The 25,705-nt window shown below is 19.9% G+C and overlaps 2 protein-coding genes across 2 annotated transcripts; one reads left to right on the forward strand and one right to left on the reverse strand.

Annotated features, from left to right (window-relative positions):
- Nucleotides 1-970: 970 nt before the first annotated feature.
- Nucleotides 971-2,578, forward strand: Rpp21 (ribonuclease P protein subunit Rpp21). The gene is made up of 5 exons (XM_011505155.1): nucleotides 971-1,001; nucleotides 1,111-1,172; nucleotides 1,255-1,346; nucleotides 1,739-2,015; nucleotides 2,558-2,578. Exons 1-5 carry the CDS (start codon nucleotides 986-988, stop codon nucleotides 2,576-2,578), a joined length of 468 nt encoding a protein of 155 aa, XP_011503457.1. The 5' UTR covers nucleotides 971-985.
- A 2,818-nt stretch (nucleotides 2,579-5,396) lies between these two features.
- On the reverse strand, nucleotides 5,397-25,287 carry LOC105366651 (uncharacterized). The gene is made up of 7 exons (XM_011505169.1): nucleotides 25,268-25,287; nucleotides 8,677-8,793; nucleotides 8,466-8,604; nucleotides 8,151-8,312; nucleotides 7,972-8,055; nucleotides 5,575-5,730; nucleotides 5,397-5,417 (listed from the first exon to the last, which is right to left on the reverse strand). Exons 1-7 carry the CDS (start codon nucleotides 25,285-25,287, stop codon nucleotides 5,397-5,399), a joined length of 699 nt encoding a protein of 232 aa, XP_011503471.1.
- Between the last annotated feature and the right edge of the window lie 418 nt (nucleotides 25,288-25,705).

Below are 25,705 nucleotides of genomic sequence, written 5' to 3' on the forward strand. Positions count from 1 at the left end.
GAATAGTTTTTAATCTAATCTGTTATTTATAATATTTATTAAAATATATTTTTTTCAAACATTAAAGACTTTTTAAATATTTCTTTTGAATATTTTCTTATTAATGCTTTTTCTAGTATATGAAATAAATCTTAATTTAATATTATACATTTTTATTGTTGAAAAATCATTTGTTTAATACTGCTTTCTATAATCAAAATATCTATTTAAATAGTTTTGGGTCACTTATTATACTTTAATTGCTTATTTAATTTAAATTATTATTTGTCAAAAATCAGCAAATTGTGCATGCATAAAAATAAAGAATAAGCTAATAACATTGATAATTAAAAAAAATTTTTTTTACGTAATATTAATAAAAACCATTTATAGTTTCATTAATAGTAACATTAATAGATTTATGTTTCAATGGTAAATTATTTTATCATTGTAAATTTTACATGTTTATTAAATGTTTTCATTCAGATTCTTTAAATACTTTATACTTAAACTATTTGAATATTTTATTTTATTTATATATTTTTTCTTTATATTTACTATTCGTATTATTTGAATTGGTATAATAATTGAACAACTATTATGTACATTTAGTTTGAAGTAATTAGTAAATATTTATAAATATAATAATTAATTTCCTTATCTATATGAAATACAATGTTTATGAAAATAATGTTTTAATTTATTAAATATATCTCGAGTTTACTGTGTTATCCTGTAACAAGAGTATTAACTGCCACCTACATAAGCTATTTTTTACTAAGATTAGATTTGTAAGTTATACACTTTGTAGCAACAGTATTGCGTGGTTGTATATTAATAATATACATAAATGTGTCACTTTATTATTCTTAGAAAATTATGATTACATGGGAATTGGTTTTCAGGTTTAATGAATTGTTAGAGAAAATTGTAATAAAAGTTTTCAATTTTAATAATTAATGTATTTTATTATTTCTAACATTAAATATTCAAAATTCAATATACAATGAAAAAGCCTTCGGGTAATTAATTTTTTTTATGTTTTTAATCAAATATTTAATTGTCTTAAGATTATCACCATAAAATTTGATAAATTATAAACATTAATTTTTAAATTCAATTTTTTCTCAGCTATTAATGAAAAACTTTGCCAAGGTAAGGACGTATTTGAGAGAATGAATTATTTATACCAAGTATGTTATTGTTTATTGATCAACGTAATAAATAGAATTTCAATAGAATATATGTTGCAAATCGAATATATATTTGTTTCAGGCAAGTTTATTTGTATCGTCACAAAATATCTCTTTGGCATCATATTACAGTTCTATTTTATCAGGATGTGCCAAAAAAGCTGTACTTAGAATGTAAGAGTCTATAAAATTTATTTAAAATATTGACAGTCTATGTTAAATATTATAAACAATTAGTTCATTCTTAATTTGTTTTATTTCATGTACGTAGTTAATATAACCTAAACATTTATATTTACTATAAATTATGAATTATTTTTTACAATGTAATTTTAATACTGAATAAAATTTTAAAAGCTAGACATTATAAAACAGATAATAATTTTAAAAAATAATATTTTTAAATGATATTTATTTATTTTATATAAAGTATTTTCTTTAAAAATATATATTACACTATGTATTATAATAAAATTTTTAAAAGATTAAGATTTTTTAATGAAAATAGGAAAATTTTAAAACAGATGTCTTATATAGGTAAAATTATAATAAGAAATTTTTTCTAGAGAACACAATGTCAAACGTTCTATATGCAAAGTATGTGAAAGTCCGTTAATACCTGGAAAGACGGCTAAAGTGCGTTTAATGGCAAAAAAACAGAAAATTATTAAAACTATATGCTATGTATGTAAAACCATAAAGAGGATACCAATAAAAAAGAAACATACCCTGTGGTTTGATCAACCTGAATCATTAATAGAAATATTTGATTACAACTTAAAGACAGAAACAAATAATTTTAAGACATGTAATAGTAGGGATAGTATTGAAATTAAATGCTATGTAACAGAATTTAATAAAAACAATAATAGTATCTGAATTATTTACTTAAAATATAAATATAATAATGAAACTGATTTTTATAAACTCATTGCTTTTTCAAAAAATGGTATTTTATATGATTAAACTGACAAATATCTGAATTATGTTTGCAATAAAAATGTACAAGTGTAATCAGAATTAATAAAAAAGAGTGTATGAAATTTGGAGCACACAAATACAAGTATTTTTCATTGTTTAATTAACATACTTTTTAAAATGTAACAAAATTCATAAAATATATTTCACATTTATTAAATTAATTTATTTATGAATTTTATAAAACAAAAATATATACTCTTCTGTACCAAAAAATATTTTGTAAAATGTGACTATAGATAAATTAAATTCTAACAAGTATAAAATTATAATATCGTTTGTTTTGTTTAATATAGATGCACAGCTATTAATTAACATCGTTTAAATATTTTATCTACAAAATGTTAAATGAGATGTGTTTAAATATTCTATTAAATTTTATAAATAAAATGTAAATAAATTTTTAGAGTTACAACTGGCAAAATTAAAACAAAATCGTGAAACTTTTTCAGTTCAATTTCAGAAAATTAATTTGGTTAGATCATTTAAATGTTTTATGTCCTACATCATCACTCGTTTTATAAATGATTATCAATAATAACTTATACTTTATATAATTTTATATTTTGATAATATTGTGTATGTATGAATTCAGTTTTTATTGTGAATATATCTGATAGATATGTAAAAATCATTACTAAATAAAAGAACAGAACTTATTATGAATAATATATAAAAGACAGGAAATTCTACAAATATTTAATATTTTTCAATAAAATATCAAATATTATTTATTTGCACCCTACATCAAAATTGTTTCTATTTATAATTATGAAGTCGATGGAAGAACTTGAATTATATAGGGGTTTATTAAGAAATGCAGAAAATAAAATAAAGTTTTTCTAACTGTACCAATTTGATGTTTCTAAAAATTATAATTAGCTTATTTTCTATTTCGTAAATCTAATATTTCTAAAGAAAGGTATTGTTTTCGATAAAAAATGTTTTAATGACATATGCATACGTAATTTCAGTTACTATTTCAGTTACAGAATGGAACTTGTATATATATTTGTTCATTTATATATATGCACATATAGTTATTAAAAAAAACTTTATTAGAATGGTCTCACTGTCAAGGTAAAAGACATGACAATAATTATAACATTGCATAATTCGTAGGAACTATAAGGTATTGATTATAAAACCTATTAAAAGCTCTCAGATTCTATTTTATTTTTACTTTTAACAATTAAAGTTTAGTCTTTTACTGAAATCAATTATTTTAATATTTTATTACTCAAATATAAAAAATTAAATAAAATAAGCTACTTATAATTTTGGAAAAAATTGATTATTTACACATTATTGTCTATTAAAGAGTTCATGGTTTACTGGTAGATAACAACAAAAGCTACAGAAATTCACTAAGTATTTTCTTTATTATTCATCAATTTATAATATAAAGGTTTAGAATTTAATGAATACATAGGTAATTATTAATCTTTCAGTATATCAACTGAAATTATTAATAAAATTATAAATTATAAATACATACATTATTTCATAATATCATTTATTATAAAAATATAATAAAAAATTGGTCAAATAGGCTTACATCAAAGAATATGCAAAAATATATAAAAATATTTTAAAACATAAGAAAATATGTAAAAAGGTATAAGCATACGTAAAAATATATAACAATATGTAAAAATTTGTAGGAATCTGTAAAACTATCTAAGAATGTTACAATGTATAAGAATATGTCATAATATGTAAGCATATCTTAAGTATATGATGACAATTATAAATTTTTTAAACAAAAGGCAGTTTATATATATATTTTGTTATTTTTAATCTATAAATAAAGATATATATTTATTTCAGTGATAACGTATTTTTTTTAAATAATATTTCTTCACAGTAAAGTTTCCTAACATTAATATATCAACATTATATAAAATATTATATATTAGATTATATTAATAATTGTAAAAAGAAATGTGATTTTTAATACTATTTTTATTTATATTAAATTTAAATCTTTTTATCTCATAAATTTACATAATTTTTATTTAAATACAATGAAATAAGTCACCAATAAAATGATCTAAAATACAGTTTATAAAATATCAAAAGTATAAAAAGCATATATAATGTAAACATATTGACAAATGTAGTAAATTTCTGATAAACAACTGGAAAAATCTATTAAAAACTTATAAAATGTTATTTTTAGGAGTAAAAAATTGAAAATATTAAAAACAGAATTGAATAATTAATTTGCGTATTTTTAGTATAACATAATATAAAAGAAAATTAAATTATTCATAAAATGCAATTTCGAATGTGTTAATAATTTTATTATTACAAATGAAACAATATTCACATACTACGAAAAATCTGGTACTACGGTTCAATTGTATTCCTTACTTATATATCATATGTTTTTATTGTTATATTTTTTGTCTTTCAGCCATATTTTAATGAAATTCATATATAATATAAATTTTAACCTAGAAAATTTATTTAAAATATACAAGCCTTCATATTTTAGAGACGATTACTCGAAGAACAGATAAATATGAAATTGACGTTTTTAAGTTCTGTAAAAAAATTATTATTTTTCTTGTTATTCGCTTATTATTAATTTCATAAACTGAAAACTCACTTTCATTAATATAAATTATAATAATATGTAAATATATAATGTTCTATACGTGTATGAAATCATGTACATAAAATAATATTCTAACTCAAAATAAAATAATTAAATTCGTATGTCAAATTTTATTTATAAAATTCTTTTATAACTTTAGTTTTAAAATTTTACATTACTATTACATATACAACTTAGTTATAAAAACAAACATAATTTCAAAATACTATATAATGGAATATTTTATTCTAAAACAAATATTTTGTAAAAAATAGAAGTATTTTAGAATTATTAAGGAAGATGTTGAATATAATTAAACTGAATATTTTTTCACTAAAAATTCTCATTTTTGTATACAATGAGTTGTACTATCCATTTTTATAATGTATCTATAATTAAGTAATTATAATTAAATGTACAATTAAAAATGTACTTTAAAGGATCCCATTACATTATAACTACATGGTCTAAATTATTAGTGATAAAATTAGAATGTTTATATATTTAATGAAAATATAATTTTATAAAGTTAAAATTAAATTAACTAAATTATATTAATGAAATGAATCAACTTATATAATTAATAAATATTTCGAAAACTTATATACATATCATTATTTCAATTAAATTAATATGTAAATTAATTAATTCTTGCATCGCGAACTCTGCAATATATCATATAATCATATAAATATATTTGAAATAAAATTTTGTATATATAACACTTAGTATAACACAGCATTATTTACGTACCAATATTTCTATAGATTTAATTTTCTTTATACTAATAAAAATAAATGTAAAAATACTTGTACCACTTACCCGAAGACAACTGCTTATAGATATCTTAAAGAACTTTCCTCCAGTCAATAATAAGGGATTTTGGGAATATTCTATTATAAATGCTATTACTTTAATTTCGGTAGGTTTAACATTATACCAAACACCATTGTACAAAGCATTTGCTATTGAATTGCCCTAATGAAATCAATTAATTTATAAAATGACCATCAATTATCATACTTTTAATATTGGAACTGTATTCAATTAATGCTTAGACATTGAAAATAATTTTTATTTCTGAATTTAAATCAATTTTAAACAGATTAAAATAATATTATATTTATTATTAAAAATAATTGCATATAATGACTCATGAAATTTATTGTAAAATATATAAATTTTGTTATGATGTCCTAATTCAAAAATTTCATTTTTATTCTTTAAGAATACATTTTTATTATAGTGCTGTATCATAGAAACAAATAAATGTGTCTATTAAAATGTTTAATTGCATTACTAGTCTTGATATCGCAATAAGAAAATTTAAACAATGAATTAATTTTTTTAGTTTTTAATTTTTAATAATTGATTTAATTAATTAGGATATTTAAAAATTTCAGGATAATAAATATTCGCAAGAATAAATTTTATTATACTCAAAATACGTAAATTCAGTATAGTAATTCAATATAGTAATTCAATATTGTAATTAAAATTGATATTTCAATTTATTACAATTTTAGAATTTTAAAAAATTATTTAAATATGTTTTTAAAACGTATTTCAGAAAACACAAAAGAGGTTTAATTTAAAATTGTTATTTATAGATTGCATGAATAGCATAATTATTGCGAGTAAAAAAAATGCTAATATTTAAATTTAATTTGTATTATAATTGTGTATTTAAACCAAATAATTAAAATATTAAAAATCATATCAAATTAATTTATAAGTTATCAAATGACATAAGAATTGTTACTATTATGTAATTTTATGCTTGTATGTATGACAGGGTGCTCATATGTAAATACATTAATTGTAATTTTAATAAATTTAAAAAATTGCCTTTCTTTTGTATTGCTTAGTACGTACTGTTTCATAATCTTTAAAATATTGTTAATTACATTATTAGATAATTGATAAAGCATGGATGGAAGATTCATAAGCATGAAAATGTTATTACTTTATACAATGAAATGTCTAATAATTCTATTTGTAGTATAAAAAAATAATTAATTGTATATGCATTTTTAATACAAGAAGAAATACAAATTTTAATTTTTATCTTAAAAGTTTTTCTTACGAATTAATAATATTGAACTTACGAATAGAAAATCAGAATTTTATATAATACCCTTTTTTCAATTCATCAAATGTTTTATGAATATTGTTTCTTTTTCGGTCAAAAAACGTTTATATATAATACATTCATGATAATATAGTCTTATTGGATAACTCAATTTCTATTTCTGTAATATTACTATGTTATGGGAATTAACAAGTTTAAATTACTGATGAAGTTTTATACGAGCACTCAAATTAAGAATAAATTGGATGCCCAAAACTGATTTATTTTAGTGGTATATCTCCTTTGAAGAAATGAGCTTTACTTTTACTATTTTCATTTTGAGATGAGGTAAAGATCTAAAGACTAGAATTGCATTTCATTAATTACAGATTTGCCGCGATCTATACTTTGACTTCAAATATGAACTTCAAAAATTATCCTATAATTGTAATATTGAACTATAATATCCTTAATAATATAGATTATCAACTTAATTGAGATCCATTTCTAACAGTATTCTGCACTTTCGACAAATCTAAATAGCAGTACTATTTTCTAAAAATTCTACAATTATTACTTAAACGAACATTAATGGATATAGAGTTACTAGTGATAAGAATACTAACATAATATATAAAATAGTAATGAAATGAATGGAAATGTTTGGATTAGAATATTTCAGTTTGTGTAAATAATCAACTTTCTATGCTTCACAAATTTACAATATTTTATTATGTTCGAATATCAATTGTATTAATATTTTAAAGATTTTTCTATTCTAAATTTAATCAATCCTCATTTAAATATCAATTATTTTTTATTCTTTGTTAGTCTAATGTTATACGTAAAAAATACTATATTATATATAATAATATAACATTAAATATAATTAATTTTTAATATATTTCTAAAATAAAAAATTATAAAATTAAAAATTATAAATTATAGCTGTAATTAAAAAATTATAAAATTAGAAATAATTATAAAAAAATTCTTGTATATATTCTTAGAAATGAATGAATGTTGATTAGATGGAATTACAATTAAAAATAAAAAAATTATTTTATGGATAGCTAAACATTAGTGTATTAATATTAATTGTATATTTTATACGATTATGTAAAAAAATTAATATATTTTAAATATACTTCAGATTCAAGAAAATCTCCGATAAGGCAAAATGTTACAGTTTGTGATAGTATAATCATAGTAAAAGTAATTAATTTCATTAATATTATTTTTTTAACTAATTCTTCATTCTGAAAATAAAAATATTAAAATTTCAGTTTTGTAATTAAACACTTATTACGCATAAAAATTGACATACTGTTAAAATAGTGAAAGCTGAAATGGCGATAATAATATTATTGATTCCAATTTGTAGCAGAGATACGTAAGTGTAGCAATTATCAATTTTTTTAACTAATGTTGAAATTTTCACATGTTCGACTATAACCATTTTTAAATTGTGGTAATTACCGCTATTATTCTTATTATTTAAGTACACGTAACTTTTGAAATATTCATTAACATAGGATTTTAACAGGCGCACGTGTATAATAGCATGTGAAATCTAATACAAATATAAAAATCAATGCAAATGCAACGTATTACGATACATATAAAAATTAGAATTTCTTACATAAACTATTAGAAGAGTTTTACTTAGCGAATCAGTAGCGATTAAAGCAACTGACTGTATTAAATGCATTGTGTAAATAATTTCGAAATATGGTGATTGTTGGTAGTCAAATGGATAGTAGGATGTAAGGAAACTTTCTCTGTTGTGTACGTTTAAATAAAAATATCTCGATAAACTTTGTATATGATAGAAAATTGAACAAACAATGTACATATAAAGATCCATTTTACAAAATAGGTCACAATAGTAAGCAATGGTTTTGCATTTGTTTGGTATTACTATTTTGTTCCATTCATCAACTATTTCTTGTAGTAATTCTGTAATAATTCTAGTATAAAGAATAATAACATAAATTGTCAATATATAAATGTAGTAATTAAAAATATAAATGAAAAATATGCATGTAACATAAACTGTTTTAAAAATTAGTAAATTTATTTAGATGCATTTATATATATTTATGTGTGAATATATATACAAACATAAATTATGTATATTATGTTATATACATATACATGTTATATACGCATACATGTGTGTGTGTGCCTATAATAATGCTGTAAGTATTTATGTATGCATATATATTTTTTAAATACTTAAGTCACTTCAAAGAAAAAACAATCAATTTTATATTATTTATTCAGCTATTAAGCTACATTTTAATATATAATTTTTTTAAATATAATTTACATTACATTTAAATAATTTAAATTAATCTAGGGGCCCATAATTTAAAAAGTAATAAGTAAAAAGTAAATAAATTCATAAATAAAAAGTAATAATGATTTTATTATGTGAATTCAAATATAAAATTATTATTACAATAAAAATATTTTAAATTGTATATTAAAAATAATTCTGTATTCTTGAATCAATGTCATTGAATTTAATGTATTCGTAAGATGTATTCGTTAATTCCATTTAATTAATATTTAAAGTATTAAAACCTTTTGTTGATCCACATTACACTATATTTCAAGAGTATGAGTAAACATAAAAGAATAGTACTTAAATTGTCAATTGCGATTACTATATTATCCATTCTTACAAAATACCATAATTGAAAAGGTAAGGTTAGTACTGTAAAAGATAACATTATTATTGGACCGATAAAACTACATCTCCATGGCCGTAATCCAGTAATAATTAAACAAATATTTATTGTTTTATTTATTGAAAGCATCATCATTATATTGTTGTATAATATATCAGTTGTTTAAAAAAAAATAAAATAATTTCTATGACTATAATTAATATAAAACTTAATTTTACTTGAAAATATTACATTTTTTTTAGTCGAAAGCTTACAAGGTATTTAAAAAATTCGAATATAAAAATTGCTTTCGTACTTTATTTTCTTTATGTATTATACGACTATTCAGGGTATGAACTTTTGTTATGATCAAGTTCCCCAGGTGATTTTAATAATTTAGTAGTGATTAAAAAGTAAAAGAATAAGCTGATATTTATAAGGTGAATTAGTATTGTCCTTTCACAATTATTACAATATTTATGTTAGAAATTACGTTTAAAAGTTAATGATATGGGCACCATTTCAGAATTTGATATCGAAACTTTCACTACGTGAATATTAGTTATTTAATAAATATTTGAGTAGCTATATAGAGAACAGGAAAATCGACGTTTTAGTATTTAGACGTAAAACGATTATTATCTAGGAAATAGTATCCATGAATCTAACACGTTGAAAGAAGGAAACAGTTCTTTATTGAAAAAAAAACTTTATCATTAAATTGTAAGTTGTATCGATTATCATGTTTTAATATCATTCATTATAAAAATTAATTTTGAAAAATATAGTTTTATTATTTTAGTATTTAATTTAATATTATTTTGTAATAAATATAAATTATCTTAAAATCAATTTTTAAAGTTTTTATGAAATTTTAAATATACGAATATACACTTTTTGTACATAATTCAAAATATTAATATAGATAACATAAAGTAATTACTTATTTTAAATATATTATTTTATAGATAATGATTAACAACAAAGTTATTGATATATTTATTATTAATTCAGAATCGTTATTTTATTAATATAAATTAATAATTACGAATCACTTGTCAATCAAACAAACATCGATTTATACGTAGTTTAAATAGAAGACTCCCGATAATGAATAGAACAATGAAAATAAAATTTTTTGTAATAATACCAGTCAAATTTATTAATAATTTTCATTACAATTTTCATTATCTTTTATGTAAATTTATTAATAATAATTTGCATAAAATGTATATGTATTTAATAATGGCCAATTAATTCGTAATCCAAAAACAGTGCTTCTATATTTAAGTAACTTACCATATTCTAACATCTACAATACACTTTTAGTCAATGTATATATCGATTTTTACAATTCAAAAATAAAAATTATAGATAATAATTATAGATTATATAACCGTATAAAATTATAAATTTGATTAAATTTTTAAATATCAATTTATATGGATAATTATACATAATAAATTCATATATTTAATTGGAACAAACAAATTTGTAAATGAACGTATTAAATTGAAAAAATTTTTCTTTAAATTTAAAGACAAAGTTTAAATTTTCGAAGCCATTAAGACCCGTGCTATTTAAAAATAAAATTGAAATTTACAGTCTATGTATAAAATAAATCAGTAGTATTATATAATAATAAATATTTTCTTCTAATGTTTAAATTACTATGGGCTCATAATATAATATATAATTCTTGATATAGTGGATAAGCCTATTTATTCAAAGTTTATTGATCAACAAATTCTGACTACTATTTTATTTAGATTACATTTAGATTATATATACCAAAAATTGAATGTTTAAAGCGAGTTATTAGTTAAATTATTTAAAAACCCAAATTTAAATAAATAAAGTTGTCTTTCATTTTTTAATAAAAATATGTTTAATTAAAAATACATATAATATATAAATTACAAGTTTAATTGTATATATGATTAATTATTTAATGAAGTATAACTTGTTATAATTGTGTAGCATTCAATAAATTAGAAGTAAAGATTAACGTAAAGAAATTCTATAATAATTTACAGATTTTCAAATGAAAATTGAAATTATTTATATAATTTCTCATCCTTTCATAGAAATTCATAAATTTTATTTACTTGATTATAATTTATCAGAAAATTCTTAATTGTTTTATTATTTAAAAGTAACAAACTTAGTTTTGTCTTTAAAAAGTTATAAATAAAAAGAATTAAAAAAAAAGAATTTTAAAAAAAATGAATCATGTGAAATTAAAAATGAAGTTATTTTATTTCGCAATATATACTTTAGGAAAAATTAAGCTATAATATCCATTATTTAATTTTTATTTAATTATAAAATCAAAGAAGCCAAGAAAAAATTCAAATAACTATCTATTAGACGTTATTTCAGATAGTCTCTTATAGTAAAGATCTTTTTATAAATGTTGATAATAAAAATAAATGTCTCAAAACTATAGTACATTTTAAGGTTTCAATCCAATCATAAAATAAATATTTTTTTTTCCAAAAAAAATTTGTGTTTCAATATTTTTCATAGTATTGTACAGCTTCTTCTATTCGATTTACTTGTATTTTTACGAAAAATGAATATGAACATAAATTAATTGAAACTTCTACAACATATGTAAGCGTAATTATTCTATTTAAAGTCGCTGGTTGTAATGAAACAATCTGATGCTGCAAAGATTATTCTTAATATAAATTAAATAAAGATAAATCGATTACTTAAAATAATAGTATTAAGTTTGAGTATAAGTAGCTGTAATATACTGGAGCATGAATAATTTGTATAAACATGTTACACCGAAAGCTGTACATATATCATGAGTTTTTAATGAATTACTATTCATGTGTGTTAAGTGTTTAAGCAAAGATGGCTAATATTGAAAGTCTAGGAAGAGTAAAATTTTTTATAAATATCTATAAAAGTGTATTAGTGTTTATAATTAACGTATCAAACTTGACTACTGATATAGTCTTACATAAATATAATGATAATTTAAATCCTTCATAGTATATTAAAGTGTATTAAAAATATTTAAAACTTATTATGATACTATCAAGAGGATAATTTTGTATTTCTTTGATAATTTTAAATATTAATTAATATAACCGTGATTATACATATGAACAACATTGTTTGCAAAATAATACAATAAAATATGATAATTCAGAGTTATCTGTCAAAAATATTTTGGAAAAACTAAAAATTGTAACTATAAAATTAAGAGTACCAATGATTGACATGATTCTCCATTAAATATATTAATATAAGAACATTTGCATAAACTATTATATTTATATGCAATTCAAAATTACAAAACCGAATAAATTAGAAGTTTTCGAAATTACGTAAAAAATATATTTAATTAAGTTTGATAAATCAAATAAAACTTCAAATATAATTTTAATATAATATAATATATAAGTTGAACAATACAAAATTTTAATATATTGCAATATTCAACATCATTTAAAAATTTTCTTTTTTCCTTTTATTTTTTTGTAATTATTATTTTTTGAAATTATTTTAATTTCTTTCTCCATAAAAATATCTCATATATTTATTATGAAAATTTTTTAATTATGAATTATAATATATTAGCACAACTAAAAGGGAGGTTTATAAAATATAAGTAGTAATCTTGTAACGTAAGTAGTTAATCTTTAACCAATATTAAATAAATATTAATTAAAATTTGTTATTTATTTATTTCTATATATGTGTAGTCATAAATAATATTTTATTTTATTTTTATTACAAAAATTTTTATAATTATGATGCAAATAATTAATAATATTTGTGTGCATTAAATTCCTTAAATTATTGATTGATTAATTAATTAATTTATTTATTAGTATTTTTTTATAAAATAATTAAATTATTGATATAATTACTTAAAATATGCCAGTAGTATTTTTTATTTTATAAATTCATTTAAAAACAAATACTATATGAAAATTATATATATCTTTATTAAATAGATTTTAGTATGACCCAAGCGAAAAAATTACCAGATACATTATTATACAAAAGTGTTGATAAGTAAATGCGTAACTTAATTTATAATTATTTCGAGAATATAAGATATACAATAATTTTGTTATGAATATTGAAAATTAATAAAATAATGGTTAGTATTAAATTATTTAAATAAAATGTTGTATTATCTTATTAAATATGATTAATTAAAATTATTATTAATTAAAATAGCTTTAATGAGTACATAGACAAATAAAATTATATATTTTATTACAAAAATAATTGTTTTATCTTTTTAGGTAACATTTTATCATTATTAATAGTTTTTATTACAATCCACTTTTACATGGAAACGTTATTACGTTTTAGATATTTTGTGTATGCATTATAAACTTACATATTTCAACCTTTACATAAAAATTATATTTTAGCGAATGCAATTTCATATTTTTATTTTTATCATTCAGATTTTAATATACTGTAAATATTTATTATTATTTTATTATTGTTGGTACTAGTAAAAAATAATGGCATTAATGACATCGATACATTATTACTTTTTTATCATATTTTTGTATAGGGAATCAATATAAAATTATAAATGTTAAAGCATTAACAGGAAATAATATACTGCCAGTAAGATATTATGAATATCCGTATGTTGTTTGTATTGCAGGAATGACAGAGGAACTTTTGGTAAATAATACTTGGTGCACTGGAACAATCATTTCATACTTCCATGCCTTAAACGTCTCAGTATTGTCTTTGAAACATAGAGAATGAATCCTACCGAGTAATTTGCTTTTCGAATAATTTATATCGAGGTTGGTCATATTCTTCAGCTTGGTGGTTAGACTATGAGAAATGGTGTAATTCTAAGGATATTAGAATTCAATATTTAATTAATGTGTTCGAAATTAGTGATGTAATTCTTGGCTCGAACTGCCAATGCTTCAATAGCTTAGTTTACCGCCCGCCCTAGCAGACGCTCGGGAAGGAGTGAGATGTAGGGGCTATACAAGAGTCGTGAGAGTTGGTTAATTATATTTATTATACAATTTTTTACACAATTTACATATGGGTATCCTGGAATCTTCTTGAGTCTAGGGTGAAGATACGATTTCTTGAACGGTTTCTTGTATTGGATGTTTCATTACACAAAATGCTCTTGAGATCGTTAAGTTGATGTGGTGTTATGCCGATTCTTGCCACCAGCGGGCAATAATTGAGTAGGTCTCACGGACAATGTAGTCACAATCATATCCTGAATCATATCCTTGATCTGATCCTGGGTTGAGTAACTTACCACAAGGCACGCGGCAAGGCTTGATGTGCATGGTCGTCCGGCCCTCACGTGAATGAAGTGATAGCATCAACTCCCGTCGATGGTTGAATACTAAGGTTGATGTATCTTCTTCCCGCAAGTGCGTCTCCGCAAAAACTTGGTCACTAGTTTACCAATTCGTACTGGTGGTGCGTAAAGTTCCTTGCAGATCTGGCTTCTTTACGCGGATAGCCCCTTTATATAGTTATAAACAAAAATTTAAATAAGTTATATTAAATTATAGTTTAATGGAAAACTAGCAAGGTTTTTAAGCTATAATCCTGGTATACTTTAAATTTGATATTAAAACACTTCTAACATTAAATACTTCTGTATTTTGAAAATGATTTAAAATGTTTAAATATTTTAGTTGTTAATACTACAATTATTTTTATATTGATTGAAAAAGAATTTGTTTTATATATTATTAATATTAATAATAAATACACTGATTTTAATAATTTGTTCGACATTAATGAGTATAGATAGTTTAGTTTCGAGACTCTAGAATATGTATAATTCATAAACTAAAGAGACTGTTGGCTTATGGTCAGTGCATTTATAAAAGTATACAATATCGTGCCGATATAAATATCAAGGTACACCAAAACATAACAAGATTTGTTCTTAATTATCTTTCTCGATACAAGATGACGTTAAATTAAATCATTTATATTTAATCCATATTTAATTACTGTAACAAATATATCTAATATTACATTTCAAATAACACCATACAATGTGTTTAAACATTTATATGAATAATCAATTATATTAAAATTATAGAATTCAAATTTAAAAATAACATTGAATTTAAAAATATTTTAAAATATTTATAAAATGTTTAATATATTTTCAAATCTAGTATTAAAAGTTAACTTTAAATTTGAATGAAGACTCTAATAGTCAACTATTAATACTAGAATTTTAATTGATAATTAACTTCTTAATTATTAAGACATGATAATATTTCATGTTGTCTGATAATTATAATAAGAATAAGGAAATAAAATTTTATTTTCAAGTTATTTTCATCTATAATTATAAAATGATGTACGTTTTTATTTATTTAAGACATAATGAAAATGACTTTTCTATTGAAATTTACAAAATATATAATTAATTAGTTTTTTTGCTTATATATAGAGTAGAAATATTTTTAAATTAATGTTCATGGACACACAATATTAATATAATTTTTCTGTTCTTAAAAAGTATTAATTTCATGATTATAATATACAGCTACAAATTTAGTTACAAATTTTTCATAAATTTTAACGGTTTATAATAACCTAAGTATTCTATGAAAATTTTATTGCAAATATACTGGTTTATATGGATTATTATAGTTTTGATATATCTTCGAAGCTATTAGATTAATAAACAATAAAAGTTTTAAATATTATATAATTCTATAGCAGTTAAAGATTTGAAAAATAATATTATTACTTACATTAAAAATGTTTGGAATGAAATTATTGTTTGAATTCTATTATTTAACATATTTTAAAATTGTTTTAATTGTAAATGTGAGTTTTATTTTAATTATACATTTTAATCACATTTTAAAAACAATAGAGAAAAAAATAATAATATTGATGCATATAATAGTAATGTGAAAATAAAGGTTGTTAATATATTTTGATAACATTTTATAAAAGATGTTTCAACTATTTATTAACATATTTTAAATTTCCAAAAAAATGAATAAATTTTATTTTAAGGTGACAGTGGAGGTCCACTCTTATATAATGATAATCTCATTGCTATTAACGAGACAAGTCTAAATCTGCCACGTTTTCATGAAAATTTCATAAAATATTCATGTATTTATTCATTATTGATATTTTATTGATTCGGTATTAAACATGTAATGTTTTGTCTATGAAAAATGATTGTTACATTTATATTCAAAAGTTATATATAATTCTATTAGAAATTATTTGAAAATGATTTGAACTACTAAAATAATTAGTACTATATTTTTATTAATCTTAAAAAGATATAATTACATTTATTTTAATTAAATTATAGAAAATAAAAGCTTACAATTTTTATATATAAATATAAATATATTAAAATTTTTTATTAGAATCATTATCTTATATTTTAAAGACATAATAATCAATGCAATTTTTATATGAATTATATATAATTAAACGTTTTTCTAGTTTAAAGAAATGTATAAAGAACAATTTAGATAGTGAACAAAATATTCATGTAATATATGTAATCTAATTATTACGTTAAAACTGCGGAAAATGTCATTATCGACTTTATATAAAAAGTAAATTTTAAAAACTCCTATGCGTCAATAAAAAATAAAATGATATCAGAATGATTATAAATGTGATATATGCTATATCTTCGGTAATTATATGAATAAATTATGAAAGTTAATCTAACATTAATAAATATTAAAAATCTAATAATCACATAATATCTATTAAAATACTAATACTAATTTTGAAAATACTAATCTCAATTTGGAATTTAAAAATTATTGTTCTTTGTAGTTTTTGAGAGAGCTAAAATTCTTGGTTATAATAATAATACATTAAAAATAAATTTGTATAATGTCAATCATTTTCAAAGCTATCAAGCAGATATCTATTTATTGTATCAATAGGAAATTGAAATTAAATGGGGGAAGTCTATTGAAAAAAGAATAAACAATTAAATTATTTTTTTTATTTTGTTTTTTTTTGTAATTAGGATTTTTATCTCCACATAATATTTTCATTTATTCAATAATTAATTTAAACAATATTAAATATGTAAATGAGAATTTAGAATAAATCGAGTTAAACGTTTAAACAAAATTCACATTCAGAGTCTTCAACGAATGGGAACTTATAAATAATAAAAGAGCCTTTATCATATGTAAACAAGAACTCAACATTTAATTTTAAAAAGTATAAAATACCTAAATAGAAGATATATATTAACGAAATAATTTTTCTACAAATTTACAATTAATTATAATTTGACAATAAGTGGGAATCGTGAATCCGAATAAAAAATAAAAAAAAGTATTTAGACTTTGTTATATCATAAAATGTATTCTGATAAAAAACTATAGTATTAATTAATTCATAGTATATACGATTCACTTATACACAGATATGAAATATATTTTAAGTAAATACTTTGAATGATACTAAATTTATGAATGAAGATATATCAAATAATATTAATACGATTAATATTGCAATTTACAATTTTAATAATATTTTATTAAATATTATATGAAACATTGAGTTGTTAATTATCACTGTTAAACTATGTTATTATAAACAAATAATAACAATTTTAAACTCAAATTCTGAAAAATTATAAGTGAATCTTAATTAATCAATATATTTTGCATCATTTTAGAGAAGAATTAACAGTTTTCTAGATCATCTCAAAAAAGCCAAATAGTGAAAATGATTAATAGAGAATACGTAACTATCCTTATTTTATGCGATAAAATTAATAATTTTAAATATTAAAAATTTCCATATAATTAGTAGGTCGGGGTCATAACAATGTAGGATATTCTTGTTAATTGTGGAATCAGTGAGAGTAAAAAGTTTAACTAAAAGTGAATGTGATTCTTTAGTTTCTTAAGTTCAAATATTAAATAGTCTTCTTTCATCCAATATTTTTATGACTAAATATTTTTATGACCAAAGTTATTTTATATGTACATTTCAATAATATTCATTCAATATAATTTTATTATGTTTTTTTATTCTTTGAAATAAAGTTAAAAACTCGTTCCTTAATACCTTACTAATATTTTTTATATACTTTCCACTATTTAATTATCCAGATAAAGTAAATCTTCATCTGGATATATATTATTATCGAAACTTTATTATTATGTTAATGAACAGTAGTAATTATAATAAATACCTGAATAGATTTAATGATGAATATTTTTACATATCCAGACGTAAAATGTCATAATAATATGAATAAATGATTTTAGGATTAAAAATACCTTGAATAATAATTTATTTTTTATTTTTTATATATCTGAAAATTCTATATAGAAGTACGTATTTTACTTACTTAATATTATATACTTTTTGAATTTAAAATCACAACTAAATTTTTAATCTAACGTAACTTAAATTTTTATTATAAACAATTACTATGGATACGATATGATGTTATAAATATTCCGAATGAGATTATCTTATATATTTTCGACTAACGATCAACAAAAAAGGATTGATAGTCAAATTAAAGAAAATAATTGTAACTGATTAATTTTTTTCACTCTAAAAAGGGAAATTTCTGTAAATAACTTCTCTTTGATTGATAAGTATAACTCGTTTTCTTCTCTAAGTAATGTTAACTAAAGTGATATTATTTTTCAACAGACAAAAAAAAATTGACCAAAAGACATGGATCGAAATTCTGCATATGTGCATATGAGTGTGTATGTAACAAACTGATGTTAATATTTTTTTATACTGATATACTGTATGGAAGATAATAAAAATATTCTATCGTATATAGAATGGAGGAGGTAAAATAAAAAATATTTGATGTAACAATAATTTATAGTTAAAAACAAAAATGTTAATACATGTTTATAAGTAATTTAAATTATTCTATGGAATTATTAAACATAGTAAACATTTTGAAAAATTTTAATTGAATATACATTTAGTTTTACACAATTTCCAGAACAAAATATAATAATTAATCCTAAATTTTATAATTCTAATTAAAATATATTTATGTAATTACTTTTTCTTTATAATTGATGATATAAATATAATATTTAATATATTGATTTATGTTCTGAAAATCTATCTTATTTCAATATTTTATTACAAAATTATAGCGCATAAATTTATAAAGATAAAGATCGTTTTTGAATATATTCTGTAGAATAAATATAACATATCTTTATTCGTTTTTTTTTATTTCATTAAATTGGCACTGTATCTATTTTACTTATATTTGTCAGACTTAAAAAAATACGTTTTACCAATTAAATTTAAGATTTTATAAACTCAAATAAATTTTATAGAACTATTAAATTATTGCAAACAATTGTATCAACTAAAAGTTTACTCTTCCAAAAGATTTGAAACTATCCCATTCAAACCAGTTTTACTAATTACATAAAGATAAACAAATTCTCATGTTTATAATTTTTTTAATCAAACCATCCCTTTTGTATTCAATTTGATTTTATACTCGTAATTATCAATAATCTATTATTAGCATTCTAAATATTGTAGATAACGACATCTATTTTAAAGAAATATCACACTGAAATATCTGTAAAGATATATTTCCTAATTAATCTTTAATACAAACAAATATAAATTCATAACTGAGTTTATGATTTTAATTTTATGAAGAATAGCACTACCTATTAGTTTAATGTTGTCGCTTCAATATTTATATAATTTACGTGAGGGTCTCTGCAATATTATAGGTAGGGCAAAGCGAAAGCAAGTGTTCTTTCTGTTACTGACAATCAATTGAGCGGCACACAAATTAATGATGAAAGAAGAAAAAAGTAATATGTTTAGTGTAGAATAGTATTTATATGCTGTGTAAAACTTTTTGCACAACGATAACACCAGCACCTCATATAAAGATCCCACGCATGAGTAAGCCAAACAGAAATAAAAAATTACTTGGTAAATAATTATTAGAACATGTCATTATAATAATAATCAATAGAAGTCTAGTATGTATTAATAAATAGAAAAAGCTATTAAAATTTAAATAAGTCTATAATAAATATTTTCATTTAGTATTGCCTGTACAGTTTTTATTGCTTGTCAAGAATGGTATATACTTATTGCACATAAGTAGTACTGTTTACTGCCAGTCACTGAAGTTAATTTTTAATTAATTAAAATAGACACATTCTTAGTTTATAGTATTGTACGAAATATGCAAAAAAAAAATTAATTATCTAATTAAATATTCTATACATCAACAGAAATTAAATTATTTATCAATTGACATATTTTCTAAGCGCCATAAACATACAAAAACTAATATATGTAAATCTTTCATTTATAACAAGTTAATATTTATAAATTTTATATTTATAATTTAAATGTAAAACAATTAATACTTACTTTTTAATATGTATATATTAACTGAGTTATTAATACAAAATATTTCTAACAAAAACTACTATAGTTAAATGTAATTAATGATATTTGAGTATCAAAATTGTATATGTTGATAAGCAGTTAAATTTTTCATAAAAATATCGTTAACAAAATGTCAAAAACCAATGTGATCAGATAAAAAAATATATTGCTTTTGATAAATTAGCATTTATATATTATGTATATTTTTATTACGATTATCCAAATATTATTTTTGTATTTAGATTTTCAGAATTAAGTACCTTAATCTACATTACTTATTTTATACATTTTACGATAATGTGTTTTATATTTAATCATTTATATATTTATTTTTATTTATTTGTTTTTTATATTATCTTCCGTTTGTATAAATATTTATGTATTTTTGGCAGTAATCAATGGCAAATTCGGATTGATGTGAACTTATGATATGATTCTTTATATAACTCTCTATTACTGGTTAAATATTTCATACTCACAATACGAATTCAGCTTTACATCTTCTTATCATTTCGGTGCTCGTATACAATTTCTAATTTAAACTAAAATTAACTTTGTTAAATTCATTGAATAATTAAATCATTTTATATTATCAAAGTATAAAACTTTTTATCATCTAGATTTAAAATGTTGCCTATTTGTTTATTACATTATCAAAAATTTATTACGTTTATTAATTGTATTATTATAAGTCTATTATATTTATTTATTCGATTATTATATATTTATAATGTTTATTTACATTATTATAAATATTAAATTAAATAATTTTATCTTTAAATCTATTTTTTATTAACTATTGCTATTAATCTATATTAATTTAAATTTTATGTTTAATTTTTTAATAACCCCGTGTTATATAAGTATATTAGTGTTTTTTCAGGTATTCGTTAAAATTTTTATTTAGAAACATAGTATAAATATATTAGTGTTTTAAAAAATATTTTTATAATTCTGTATGATACAAACATAAAATATCTATATTTATATATAAAAAAATTATTAAATTTAAATGTAATGATAGAAAAATCATAAGATATTATTTCATAAATATTATTGGTCGATATTTATATAATTATACTTTAATAAATTTAGCGATTAGTCTTTTAGAATATTTAAAATTAAAATTTATATTTGCCTTACTTGATATTGTAACTCAAATTTATATTATATTGAATATATACGTGGTATACAGACGGTAAACAAATTCTTTCAAATTTATAATTTTATTAATTAATTACTGAAAATAGTCAGGAAACAATAATTCAATACATAAAAAATGTTCAATATACATTTTTTAATTATATGTACAAAACATAATATAATAATTACGATTATATATTGTTGATCTTCGTAAAATAAAATCTTATACAGTCCAATGTAGGTAGATATAAGAATTATAAGTTTATAAATCTGTAGATATATGGAGATGTATGAGAATTATTTTATTAGCACATCAATAAATTTAATAAAATATTTTATTAAAAAATTAATTTGAATTTCAATTTGAATAAATTTATACTATTAATATTAAAAGCTTAAACAATTTGAAGGTATAATTTTATATTGAAAAGAATTAAAATATATTGTTAGTTTATATTCAACTTAGGTTTTTTTAATAAATAAAATTATATTAATACGAAACTGCAGTATAAAATATTATAATAATTAGAATATTGGATGAAATGTCTGTTAAAACGTACTTTTAATTTAGTACCTATAATGAGTATTTAAAACATTCTATATTAAATTTATTATCAAGGCTTATCTTAGTTACATACGAATAAGGAGGTAAGCAAAATGTAAAACAAACAAATTTGAGAAATTTTTTTTTATATAATAATTTTATAATGATATACAAGATTCCTGTATATAGAAATATTGCATAAATAGCAGATATTTCATATTCAAAGTATAAAATATAAAAGTTATAGAGCTTGTAAACATTTCTAATATAAAATCATTCGTAAAATTTAATTGATAACAAAAAATAATTTATGAATGTATTTGTAAAATTTTAATAAACTTAAACATTTACCAATCGTTGACATTTAAAATAAGATATTAAAGTTAAAAGTTAAGTTTTTTGCTTAACAAACATTAAATATAAGTAAATTAAAAAAAAAGTACAACTTGCACCAATTATATTATATTAAATTATTTCCAATAATTATAATCTATTTCATCGCAATCTCTTATTATTTAATCACATAAAAAATTCATTATATTATATAAAAATATAATTATTTTTGTTCATCATTAGTAATTAAACAAACCTAATGAAAAATAATTATTGAATAATTTTAAATAATTTATGTAAAATAAAGATATTTGTAATATATAAATAACGTACAAATTATAACTTTAATGGCTCAAAATAATTATAAATTAATTCAAAATTAATCAGAATTTTTTAGATATATTTTATACCTTATATTGTAAACCTTAGTAAATTATCAAAACCTATTTTATTTATAAATTATTCTAATTCGGTAAAGTTTAAAAGATTCTATATATCAGCTGCTGATAAAATAGAATTCTATATTATAAGATATATATTAATTGTTACATGAATAAAAAGTAATTACAATCTTTGAAATTAATCGAACTTATTTAGTAAATTAAAATTTTGTATAATTATTTATAATTTTGTCAATATACTTTAAATAACGAATGCATTATTATATTAATGTAAATATGACATTACAAATATGGAGTTAATCTTAATGAACTGCATATTGGGAACTGACATAAAAATTAAATATATTAGTCACTATTGTCAGCGTTAGTTTACTACATTAAGTATATATTAAATTAATGAAAATTGTACAAAGGTGATAAAAACGATATAAAAGTTGTATTAAAAAAGTTTATTATTATATATAAAATATACAGTAAATTATATAAAATATTAATAAAATTAATGTTTTTTTTTGTTTTAATATAAACCATACTAAAATGTAAAAAAAATTCAGCATAATTCATCAATTATACAAGTAAATAAAGTAAATTAGAATTTAATCAATTATGAACGGAATACTTATTCTTTCTTCGAATATTTATCTCTTAGTTCTCTGAATTTTCTTCATTTTATATTGTTTGATTGTAGTAATAGATCTTGTTAATTGCATTTTGCTTTATTACTAAAACTTAAATATTTTTAGATTATATCATTTTCTAAATTATTAAAAATCTATTCATATATCTTTAAATAATACTTATTCTAGAGTCTAATCTTTATAAAATATTATTGCATAATTTTTAATTATAAATATAATGTTATGTTTGATAAATTGTTTTAATGCTTATATTGTAATATCTTAAATGTTAATTGAAGTGATAAAATGTTCTATGGTCGTTTGAATTTCTAGAGTATTTAATTTATTAATGGTTATTATTAAATAAAAAGCTAGTTTTACTAGCATTATGTGGGTGAAAATCTTCATTTAGAATATCTAATAGACTTATTGTGAATATTTTCGTGATATTTATTTAATATATTATATTTCATATTTTATACATTATTATATTGACATAATTCTATAGTGAAGCTTTTTATTATTATTTTCCACTCTATTATATTTCTAATAAATATATAATTAATAATTATTATTAATTATTATCATTAATTAATTAGTAGTAATTAATATTAATAATATTAATAATTATTCTTATTAATTATTAATATCACATCAATAATTGTTATATCAAAATCTGTAAAATTATATATACATTCGATTAAAATCGAACTGTATACATATTAATTCATTTTAATACAATGAATCATAAGTATACATATATATTTCTAATTAATTATATGGAATGAATCTTTGAATAACGTTAATTCACAATCGATTACGATATATTATTTGAAAATCTCAATTAAATAAATCACAAGCTTATATACCCTTGTAGAAATTTCTTTTTTAATAAAATATTCCAAAAATTCATTTAATTATCAGTAAATTTATATTATCAAAAATTAAAAATAATTATTTTAATTAATTTTATTTATAGATATAATATAGCAGCCAACTATTTCCAAAGAATCATGACTAAAATTGATTGGGCAAATATGAGTCATGATTTTTAAATACAATAAATCAGCTAATAAAATCTCTGAAAAAGAAAGAAAATTATGAAGTTAAAAATTAGAAAAAATAAACTCTAAAACTTCAATACTAAATACATAAAATTTTAACATGACCACATCTTCAAGAATTTACATTCGGGTGTAAAATTAAAGCATTGTTAATCAATGATTTCGAAGAAGACGTTTAGAAAAAGAGTACAAACAAGGTAATTGGTGCCTCTTCGTCTACATCCGTAAACATGTGCCGTGCCTTACCTCTCCTTATCAAATGGCATTGCTTCGTATTTTGCGCATGCGCCAATTTTACAATGCTCATATAAATACACTAGCGAAAGATTGCTGAGTCAGTCAACTGTGTACGTTCATTTTAATTTAGTAAATCGTTAATGCAAATTATTTGTACATTTTTAATTGGAAGAAAAAAGCTGTAAAAATTATTCTTGTTCGTGCTACATTTCGCTAGCAAATGCAGTCGTGTATTAAAGTAGATTGGAACAAATTTTAAAAGGAATTCCATCAATAGAACCACGTGCAGGATAAATAGCAGTACGAAAGAGAACATCAAAATGCCGGCTGACGTGGCAATGCATACTAATTTTCTACACTTTGATCAAAGTAATAGCAAAGAGTCGAATGTTGACTCTTGTTGGAATACAGAAAACATAAGCGGTTATATGACACTTATGAGCTCAA

Source organism: Ceratosolen solmsi, unplaced genomic scaffold, assembly GCF_000503995.2.
Source record: "Ceratosolen solmsi marchali unplaced genomic scaffold, CerSol_1.0 scaffold10, whole genome shotgun sequence".
Classification (NCBI taxonomy): domain Eukaryota; kingdom Metazoa; phylum Arthropoda; class Insecta; order Hymenoptera; family Agaonidae; genus Ceratosolen; species Ceratosolen solmsi.

Excerpts from the sequence above, each read along its gene's own strand:
- Rpp21 (XM_011505155.1), top strand. Across the intron at positions 1,173-1,254 it reads GAATGAATTATTTATACCAA|GCAAGTTTATTTGTATCGTC; the intron begins GTATGTTATTGT and ends TATTTGTTTCAG. Across the intron at positions 2,016-2,557 it reads GTATTGAAATTAAATGCTAT|AGTTACAACTGGCAAAATTA; the intron begins GTAACAGAATTT and ends ATAAATTTTTAG.
- LOC105366651 (XM_011505169.1), bottom strand. The coding sequence starts at position 25,287 with ATGCCATTTGATAAGGAGAG. Across the intron at positions 8,605-8,676 it reads TGTAAAATGGATCTTTATAT|AGAAAGTTTCCTTACATCCT; the intron begins GTACATTGTTTG and ends CGTACACAACAG. Across the intron at positions 5,731-7,971 it reads GAGATTTTCTTGAATCTGAA|GGCAATTCAATAGCAAATGC; the intron begins GTATATTTAAAA and ends TGATTTCATTAG.